This window comes from Gossypium hirsutum, chromosome A01 (assembly GCF_007990345.1).
Source record: "Gossypium hirsutum isolate 1008001.06 chromosome A01, Gossypium_hirsutum_v2.1, whole genome shotgun sequence".
NCBI lineage: Eukaryota > Viridiplantae > Streptophyta > Magnoliopsida > Malvales > Malvaceae > Gossypium > Gossypium hirsutum.
Window position 1 is genome coordinate 1271882 of NC_053424.1, and position 11480 is coordinate 1283361.

The 11480-nt window shown below is 27.5% G+C and overlaps 1 protein-coding gene across 1 annotated transcript; it reads left to right on the plus strand.

Moving 5' to 3' along the window:
* The first annotated feature begins 6358 nt into the window (after positions 1 to 6358).
* Positions 6359 to 10238, plus strand: LOC107900971 (phytochrome-associated serine/threonine-protein phosphatase). The gene is made up of 10 exons (XM_016826775.2): positions 6359 to 6722; positions 7283 to 7429; positions 7558 to 7625; positions 8146 to 8203; positions 8458 to 8568; positions 8652 to 8702; positions 9288 to 9431; positions 9508 to 9603; positions 9691 to 9762; positions 9851 to 10238. Exons 1-10 carry the CDS (start codon positions 6642 to 6644, stop codon positions 9932 to 9934), a joined length of 912 nt encoding a protein of 303 aa, XP_016682264.1. The 5' UTR covers positions 6359 to 6641; the 3' UTR covers positions 9935 to 10238.
* The last annotated feature ends 1242 nt before the right edge of the window (positions 10239 to 11480 follow it).

The following is an 11480-nucleotide window of genomic DNA, read 5'->3' on the forward strand; positions in this document are numbered from 1 at the left end:
CCGTTGCTCCTTTTTAATTTTCAATTCTATTTAACTGATTAATAGGGTTAATGTTACAAAACGTCCCCGATTTATTTCTTAAATTTTAAAGTAATCCCTAAATTTCAAAATATTTTGTTCCTTACGCTAGCTTAATTGGCAATTTAGGCATTAAATGATTTGAAATCTAACCTGAAATATATTTAAAACATGTTAATCAATTTGTAAAGATGTGTTAAAATACTTTAATTGAATTGTAAGCATATGTATAGTTATTGTATAGACAGTTTAGACATTACAGGTAGGCACGAGTCTTGCCCCCATTAGTTAAATGGTGAAATATCCATTTAGCCCCTCCTATAATATTAATCATTCAAATTGAATTCTTTAACTTTTGAATGAATGAAAATTTTGTATTTTTAGCCTTCAAAAAAATATTAATGTAATTTAAACATTTTAACACAAAATTTTATAATTTTATCTCGTCCCCCTCCAAATAAAATTTTTGGCTTCGCCCAGGTGTGCCAATAAAACTTAAGAAGGCTATTTATTTCTTCTTCTTTTTAACATGTTAAATCCAAGTTCTGTATGCAATAGTCACACACGTATTTTCAAATTGTTCCATGTACTTTAAATATGTTTATATCAATTTTGACTGAATATTTAATGCCCAAACTAACAGCTAGACAGGTGAAATGACTTAATTGTTACAATATAAATACTTTTAGGATTCAATTAAAATATTTTAAAATATTTGGACCAATTTAAAACCTAAGACATAATTTGAGGATGTATAGTATATTATTCCTAATTAATAAGGTTTCTTCGGAATGTTAATTGTATTTTTTTCGCTTAAATTAACTAAAAGGGGAGTGCGAAGTAAAAAGGAGGGAAATTAAGAAAAATTAAAATGGAAAGTAAAATAAAAATTACAAGAAAAACCTCTCTTTTTTAGTTTGCTAGAATTTGATGAAAAATTAATCAAATTTGATAATTCAATACTTGATATATAACTAATTAGCAAAAATCAACAATACAATAATTAAAATTATATATGAACTTTGATTTAATGAATAATTTGATACTTAAATTTTGATTTGATGTAATTATACACGTAAAACTTTAATTGTGAGTCAAATATATACAAAACACTTAAATCGAACCTATTTCAGCTAAGAAACTCTCTAAACATTATTTTTCGATTTATTTTAATTGATTAAATCAAATAAAATCTAATTTAAAAAATAAATTATATATTTTATTTGTATTAATGATACCTAATCCAATTATCACACCTAACCTTATTCGATTTTCATACTCAAAAACAAAACCCCAACAGACATAATCGTTAATATATCAATTAATTTCATTTCAATTATTTCAAGTTTTATATAAATTTTTTTTAAAAAATTAAAATAAAATCGAATTGACCCAATTTATCTGATAATAACCATAACTATTTTCAAAAGTAAATTTACAAGAATTATTATTTTTTAATTTTGTTTTACTGATTTAATAAAAGAAAATAATTTATAATTAGGAAAATATAAATGGGTCAAAAAGAAAAAGGTTTCACTTATACATCAAATTGAATGCTTTTGAAATTTTAAGAGGTTTAATTTGTCGTTTTATAAAGTTAATGCAAAAATTTATAATGAAATTAATTATAACATATATTATTATTTATTAATTAAATTGTTAAAAAAAACTATATAAAGCTATATAAATTCATTAAAAAAACTTGGACTGAATTGCTATATGTAAACTTGTACAATTGATAACTTTATAAATAATATAAATATTTTTTATTTTTCATTGCATGTCATTAATGCAATAAAATTTTTATTTTATCATAATTATTCACTAAAATTTAAAAATAATTAATTTTTGAAAATTTTCAACAGTCGTGTTACCTGATTTTAAATTTTGTTTTTTTTAGCTTTAGTTAAACAAAGGGTTAATTTAATTTTTTACCCCTAAATTTAGTAATTGAGTCCATTTTAGTATCTTTATTTTTTTCATTATAGTATTTAAACTTAAAAATTATTAAAGCATGATGACATGGCATAATATTATAGTGTCACGCTATTAAATTTTTCGTAAAAATTAAATTCACGGGACTAAATGAACATAATTTTAAATGAGATTTAATTATCAAGTTCTATAATAAAAATTATATTTTAACCTTTTAAAAAATTAATTATTCAAATAAAACTATTTAACACTTTTTTTTTAGATTTGCTATTCCAAAAAAATCTTTATAACTTTATTTTGACGGTGACAGAATTTATGATTTCGTCTCATCCAAATAAATTGAGAATATCATAACGCAAGTATAATTAAATTCATGTTCATAACTTTAATTATATAGACAATAAAATATTTGAATGTTATTTTCAAATTCAATAAAATTTGTGAGGTTATTCGAATATTTTCCAATTACTTTTCAAGAATTCATTAGATCTCACAAATATTCTTTTAAGACATATAAAAAAAATATTTAATCTTTTTAATTAAAAATAACACGTATGGGATTTATCATTGTAAACAAACCAAAAACCAACTCTTTTGTATCATTATTTTTGTGAACAGTCACATTGCTGCATGTGCAAAAATCCCCTGATGTTTTTTTTTCTTTTGCATAATAATTTTATGAACCTCATTTTACTCATTCATTTAATTTTTCTTACTTTTAAATATTAAATTTATATTTTTATCAAATCACATTGAAATGAAAGGAAATTTTAACATTTTTAATTATTTTTAAATTTTAAAAATAAAAAATATAAAAACTATATTTGAAAAATAAAAATAATTCAAATTATTTAAAATTTATAAAACAAATATTTTTAATATTTTTAAAATTTAAAAAAACCGATTAAATGATTATGTGTCATATACGTGACAATTCACATGTATGTCATATCAATAAAATTAATAAATGTTAATTTTTTTCATCCGTTTTAGAGTGATTTGACAAAAAATGTAAGTTCAAATATTAAATGAGACAGAAATTTTGAATTGAAGACTAAAATGAATTCTTCGTAAAGTTTGAGGACAAAAAAGGTCATTATGCATTTCTTTTTCTATCATTATTACTCATGAAAAATACATAAAAATTAAATAAAGTTTTATTTTAAATGCTAAAAAGTAAGGCATTGAAGATCATGATATTTTAGTTTCTAACTCTAGTATTTTTCTAGATTTTTTTTATGTATTATCTAGAATCACCCATAAATTTTTTTTAATTTGTAAATAAGAGTAAAAACGCACTTGAACCTGCGCCTTCTTACATTGATAACAATATCGACGTCAATCAAGTTAAATAACTTTTTCAAAATAATATTTATTACTTTATAAAAACAATAGATTTTTTGGTAATTTCATAACTTGGTTGGAAGCTAGCTGATGGTTAACAGCAATTTAGTGAAACATTTAAATGTATAGTATAAATATAGATATAAAAGTATAGATTAAACTAAAAATTCTATCACACGCGTATGCGTTTGAAAATTATGTATTTAGAATATAGGGATGTAAATATCATGCCATATGCAAATTTTTTATTTGGTTTAAAAAAAAGATTAAAACATCATTGAATAACATATCTTATTTTAATTACGAAGTGAAATTTTCGTAATTTACCTAATCAAGTTAGTGCTTAGTTGACTTATGATACTAATTCAATTAAGAGTTTAAATAATAGTATAAATATACAATTAATAAAGATAATAAAGTGTGCATAGTAAAATTAAAATAAAATTTTAATTTCGTGATAAATTTAAAATTTTATAATTAGAGTTGTTCAAATCTTTTTACATACATATTTTTTATTATTTAAAAAAACATTTAAAAATTTTAAATAGTATAATTTATTTTAAATATAAAAAAATATTTTTATAATTTTTCTAATTGAATTGATATAGATTATTTCAATCACATCAACTTAATCTAATATTTAAATAATAATAAATATAGATTTTCTTTTCAATAAAATGCTGGTGGGGCTTTATTGCAAAGAACTAAAAGCGCATTTACAACAAAAAATAACCAGAAAAAGTCGATCCCTTTATCCAAGGGATCCCACCGACATAAGTCATCAAGCCAGGAGCAAAAGGCAGTAAAGAGACGGTTGAGACCAGATAAACCGGAGTAGCAAAAACAAAGAAAATCCCGCGAGCAGCGGTGATCGAGGTAGCCACCAGTGGAGCTTCCTCCACCCAATACCCATCCTTCAGAGGGGACGTACCATCATCAGCCACCGCATGCGCAGCCCTATTAAATGAAATTTGACACGTATATCTGTTAAAAATTATATTTAAATATCAATTATATTATACATGTATATCAGTTATTCCTATTAAATGAAATTTGACATGTTAATACATGCATGATTTGCATATTTATGTATTCATTTTCGTGTGTTCTGTAATTATGGAAAGCTGAAAAGACTGCATTAGATGCTACTTCCCAACAATGCAAATGCATGTGCAAAACATAAAAATATGAATTGTATATTTTAAGCAATCTCATTCAAATGATTTAACAACATTATGGTCCATTCTTTCATGATCTGCTTAAAAAGCACATCAATGGCGGTCGGTCTCATTTTCTCCCTCCATCCACCATCACTTTCACTCAAATCTCAAAATCCTAGGATAAAATTAAAATATTCGGGATTTTAATATTTTGATTTGAATTAAGGATGAGTAAAAGTTAGTTTAATTGATGGTTTTTGGTTGAGTCAATTATGATGGTTAAGACAAGTGGTTAAACTTGAATATTAAGTTATGTGAATGAGTTTTCAATTATAATTTTGAAATATTTCATAAGCTCTAAATGTATGTTTAAGGGCAATGTTTTCATAATTTGATAGTGGTTGTTTAGTTAGGTTATCGATTTGTCGGTTTAGTCAGTTCGATTAAAAAATTTTAAATAAATTGTTCAATAGTCGATTCAATCATGTTCTTAATCGGTTCAATCGATCTGTAGTGATTCTCGATCCAATTGATTAAATTCTATTCATTGGACTAATAACCCAGCTAGTGGTTTCAATCAGATTCAAACATCATTGTTCAGAGTCGAAAAAATTGTTATCTTGGAATAGAGCATGAAAAATTTACGAATATACAAACGGGGTTAACATTAGTTACAAAATGAATATTGAACTATTCAAAAGTTTTGATTTGAGTCATTAGGCTATTATGTTTTTTTTTAAGTTCGATTAATGAGCTCCAAGTGATAATTTGATGATCAGTATAGTGGATCAATACCTATCGACAAGTAGAAAAATATAGCTTTGATCCTAGTCAGTATGATGATTAGTGTCGAAAATTAGATAAGAAAGTTATTTGAATTCTAGTACATAGATTCGTAACATTAAAAGTTGTTTCATGACAAAAATAAACTAAACTATAAAAGAGAAGAGGAATGAGAGCGTTTTATTGGTGTAAGCGGTGCAAATATAAAAAATCATACAACAATAATTTTAACAGGCTAATAATTTAAATCAAAACTTTCAAATATTTAAATGACCATTTAGTAATATTCTAAAGTTAAATGACTAAAATATAAACTTAATGATAGTTTAGTAACCATAGGCAAAGTTTATCCAAAAATACAAACATAATCACAATGCATACAATGCAAGAATTGGGAGAACAAACTACCAACTAATAAAAAGCGCTGTCGTTTAAGCACCACATCTTCATGCATTGTCTCCATCTTCCTTAAAATAAGGGTAAACTATATAGATAGTCATCCAACTATTTAAAAATTTCATTTTAGGCACTTAAAATAAAAAGTTTGTAAATTAAGCACCCACATTACATAGTTCAATCATTTTGGTCACTCCCGTTAAAATCACCAATGACAAACTAACATGGTAGTAAAAAAATTTGGTATAATAAAAAATTTAGCCTTCACTTACATATTATATCAATTTAGTCATAATTTTTTTAAAAAACTAACCCTCAAAATTTACGAACAATCTCAATTTAATCCTAATTCTAAAAATTCAAAGGGATATATAAAAATGCACAAATATTTAAAAAATATATAAGAATTTCTATTTTGTTTGAAAATATTTGTGCATTTTTATATATTCCTTTGAATTTTTAGAATTAGGATCAAATTGAGATTGTTCGTAAATTTTAAGGGTTAGTTTTTTTTAAAAAAATTATAACTAAATTGACATAATATGTAAAATTTGAGGGTTAAATTTATTATTATACCAAATTTTTAACTATCATGTCAACCCCTGGTTGTGATTTTAACAAGAGTGATCAAAATGACCGAACTATGAAATGTGGGTGCTTAAATTGTAAATTTTTTATTTTAGTGCTTAAAATAAAAAATTTTGATAGTTGGGTGACTATCTGCAGTTTACCCTAAAATTAAAACAAGAAATAAAAATTAACGCCTAGATCTGTTTTGTATTTGGCTCCATTGATTTAACGGTGAAAAAAAACCGGGACAAAAAAGAAGAAGAAGAGCGGCCATTGAAATTTTCTTCGTCAAGCTGCTTTTCTCCTCTGGTTAAAACCCCAGGTACAGGGAGAAGAGCGTGAAATTTACTTATTTTTCTTTTCATATTATTATTAAAAAAAATTCGCCAACACTTAAAAGTGAAAGAATTCGAGTTTTCCGAGGAGAAGGAATCGATGGATTTAGATCAATGGATATCAAAGGTTAAAGAAGGGCAGCATCTCTTGGAAGACGAGCTCCAGCTTCTTTGTGAATACGTATGTCTTCTTCTTATCCTTTCCTCTTTCTGTACTTTCCTTTTTTGGGGCCTTTCAGCTACTAGGGTTTTACAATTGAGTAAAGTATGGTTTCTATTGTTTCTTTGGTGATTGGGTAATTAAGAGATTCGAAAATCGGTGTTTGTTTTGTTAAACTGAAGTTGAGCATTTGCAATGGATGAAGAACTACAAAGAAAAAGAAAAAGGAAGTGAAGTTTGTGTCCGTACTTGAATATCATGGCATCTGTGTGTGTGTGTGTGTGTGTGTTTTTTTTTTAAATTATAGTATCTGTAAGTAATGTTTCTAATGAATATTCACTGCGCATTTCTTAATAAAAAGAAAGCTTCCCGAAACTGCGATTGCTTGTATTTCCTGGGTTTTTGTTTGATTGAAGAATCATACACATAATGTTTACAGTTATATTAACTACTTGTTTAGTTTCTTTGTTCTGCATTTTAGTAGAGTGCTTTGGTCGCTGTTATATATTATCAACTCGCAGTTTTATTCTCTATGAAGGTTTACTCTCTGTGTGATTTCATTATTATGTAAAACATTACAGGTAAAAGAAATCCTCATCGAGGAGTCAAATGTGCAACCTGTCAACAGTCCAGTTACTGTTTGCGGTGATATCCATGGTCAGTTTCATGATCTAATGAAACTTTTTCGGACTGGAGGTCATGTACCAGAGACAAATTACATTTTTATGGTATAGTTTATGTCTATTGCCTTTATTTTTTTTACTTTTTTTTTTTTGTGAAATTCCATGTGATGGTGTCAATGATAGATTAGTGATTTCAATTAATGAATGCCAAACTTTCCCATTCCCTTGGACAGGGAGATTTTGTTGATCGAGGTTATAATAGTCTTGAAGTTTTCACTATTCTTTTGCTTCTTAAGGCAAGGTATGCCCTCTTGGTACATACTTAAGCATCTCTATAACATTGCTTGGGGTTTATCTACTGATTTTCAACCTTGTACTTGGGTACATTATTTTTCTGCTTGTGACTTGTTCCTGGTCTACTGTATGATTCCTAGCTGAAATTGCAGACCTCCTATGTACAATGTGTCCCCAGGTTAAGGTGTATTGGTCATCCGCAATCATCATACACAGTTTCAAATTGTAGTTTTGTTTAGGAAGAAAAACCAACGCTAGTATATTATTTGTTTTAAAATTAGCCAAATTGCAACTTTTTCTTGCTTCAGGTAAAAATACCCTGTTGAAGCTATCATGTTGTTTTGGCAGCAAGATAGCAGGATATATTGTATTTGTTGTCATTCTTCCATTTTGAAGGTTTAATACTGATACCTTAAATTGGTTCTGATATTGCTTTTCCAAGTATTTGATACTGTATTTTTTTTTTGGCTGTTTATTGTTTGAAATAAGAGGTAACTTTGCTTCTCTTTATGTGCTCTGAATCACAGATACCCAGCGAATATCACTCTCTTGCGTGGGAATCATGAAAGCAGACAGCTTACTCAGGTGTGCTTTTAAATAACCAAACGGAATATGCTTGTAAAGGGCTTATAGAATTTTACGCTTTAGTGAAAATCTAAGGTTAAGCTTTACGAGTAGCACACTATCTGTGAGGATCCGAGTTACTGGAAGTTATATATGCAACCATACTAGTTTGATTTTTAGTGTTGTTGAATAGTGCTGCAAAGCTGGAATTTTTTAGAAAAGCATCTGAAATACTGAGGACTGCCATTTTTTCGGTGTGTATACATCTTTACCAGGTTTATGGTTTCTATGATGAATGCCAAAGGAAGTATGGAAATGCTAATGCATGGCGGTATTGTACAGATGTTTTTGACTATCTTACACTTTCAGCAATTATAGATGGGACTGTAAGCATTCTCTCTAAACTTCCAAAAACTAAGCACCTTATTAGCTCACATTTTTTATAGTTCTATGATTTTCTATTTTGTAGGTACTTTGTGTACATGGTGGCCTTTCTCCTGATGTAAGAACTATTGATCAGGTATGTTTCATATTTTGAAGTTTAGTGTAGTTTTTCTTGTAGCAAGCATGAATAATCATGTGATAATCTGGTCTGAGACAGCTTGAGTAATCTAATAAAAGACAGGCGTGTATGTTGTCCTTTTCCTATATTCGAGTGGGGGACAACATTATGGTCAATTGAAGATAAAATTGTTTTAAGAAATAATGGGGAAGGTTTTTGTTCCTTTTGTCTGTTAAAGAGGGTGCATTACGGTATTGAAAAAAAAGAAAAGAAAAAGAAAGAGGGTGCATTACAGCATTGGACTTTACCGACTTTGTAATCATCTAGTCTGAGTAGTATCTTTCAATTCAGTTTAGTTAATATTAATAACCATCCTCTCCAAATGTTATTAAATAAAGTGTATGTGCTTGGTCACTCAGTTGCTTTTTTTTTTTTTTGGTTTGTTCTGCTTAAGGGATAATTGACACTTTAGTCACTACTATCTGGTGGTGTTTTATTTCACGAGTACGGTACCTGTTTTTCTGAGTGCAGTGATTGTTAGTTTGCTTCGTTATTTCATTAGATGGTGTTGATGCACTTTTCTTTCCCCTCCTTTTATGCCAGATTAGGGTAATTGACCGGAACTGTGAAATCCCTCATGAAGGTCCATTCTGTGATCTCATGTGGAGTGATCCGGAAGATATTGAAACATGGGCGGTCAGTCCACGTGGAGCCGGTTGGCTATTTGGGTCCAGGGTCACATCCGAGGTAACCAATCTTATCTCAGTTTACAGTCATGTTGTGATGCTGCAATAATAATTTTAACTTTTTCCATCCATTGCAGTTCAACCACATAAACAATCTTGATCTTGTCTGTCGAGCTCACCAACTCGTGCAAGAAGGTCTTAAGTATATGTTTCAAGATAAAGGCCTAGTAACTGTGAGACACTCTACTTTCCATTATCATTGTTTTTGCTTAATGGTACCAAGAGTTTAATAGAATTTCTTGAATACTGGTTTCTTACAGGTGTGGTCCGCACCGAATTATTGTTACCGTTGTGGGAACGTAGCTTCTATATTGAGCTTCAACGAGAATATGGTGAGAATTCTTTAACCTTCTTATTTTTCCTCTTTGCTTTACAAGTGTGTTCAAATGACCTTGTCATACTGGTATTTATAATCTTCAGGAGAGAGAAGTGAAGTTCTTCACTGAAACAGAAGAAAATAACCAGATGAGAGGGCCGAGGTCTGGAGTCCCATATTTCTTGTAGAGCTACATACTGCAGTGCTTGTAAAATTATCCCTAACATCAGGTTGCCAAAGGGAGGTGTAACAAGAAAGCCTCAATACGATGTTTGCATGTCCAGGTAAATTTCTGTCTAATCCTTGTCTGTCATGGCTGCAACATGGCTTTGTCTTTAAATCTTTGTCTTTGTCCCCGTACAATCGATATTAATGTATGCTAATCGATGTTTAGTTAATAACTTAAGTGTCTGTTTTTGAATTCATGAGGTTTATTTGTTTCATTATGAATACTGCATTTGATCTAGTTCTAAAATATCATCATTTGTTTTCCTTGTGTTCTTTTTGACTAAAATGATATTGGATTTTACTCAAATCCTGATATTCCTTAGGTTGATAGCAATGGTTCCAATTGTAAAAGATTATAAAAGTATTTCACTATGATCCAATGTGTAATTAAATACATAAACTTTAATTTAGTGCAATTATACACAGATTAGATTGTGATTCAATTGTACACATTTAAATTTAAATAAAAACATCGATTTATTTTTATATTGGATAAATATAAAAATAATTATATATGCAATATGTACATCTAAAATAATAATATATTAATAATTATGAAAATTAAATCAAATTAAAATTTTATGTATAAAATTGTATAAAAATAAAATTTATGTATAACATTATATATTGGATCAATGTTCATATATAATTTTAAGATTTATCCTTATAAATACTGATAAAAGATATTTATTTATTTATCTCGTGAATGGATTCTCATAATCTCTTATGTTTTTGGTCTAATTATGAATTGTCCAATTATTAAGTAACACTATTAAAAATTGAGAAGATAGTCTTTTTGTTTTAATTTATTAAAGTTTGATCTTCGTTATTCATAAAAATTAAGAATTTAAATTAAGAATTTAGTCCAATTATTAGGTAACACTATTAAATCCTCAACGGTTTAATGTGGGGTGAATTAATAAAAAACGACAATTTAGTAATTTATATGAACAAATTACAATAACAAAAAATTTAAGTTCACGTGACCAATAATTGAACTAATTCATAACTTAAAAAAGAATACTAGATGAAATTTTAATAAATTAAAGTAAATTTCTCTTTAAGTAATTTTGGTAAAGTAAAAAAAGATGAAACCATAATTCATACCTATCAAAGTGTTCCATGTTTTCATTATTAATTGTTTGAAACAATCGATGATAGACCTAAAAGTATAAATGTTAACTTTTGCTCTACTCACCCATTTTTGTAATTAACTATTCCAATCAATGCATATTACTTTTTTAAAACTTAAATTATATTAATTTTTTAAATTTCTTTGTTGAGTTTTAAATTATAGATAAAACACACTAATATCATAAATTGAAAAAGGGAATGAGTGGAACCAAAATCCTTTTTTTTTTCTCTTTGTTTAAAAATCTTTTAAAATGTTGAACGAACTTAACAATGAACACGTAATTTTTTTCGAAATTCATATTTTATTCAAAAATTTCAAAATATTGAACTTTTGAGCCTATGGTCCAACAAGGAGCACCTCTTATAGTATTT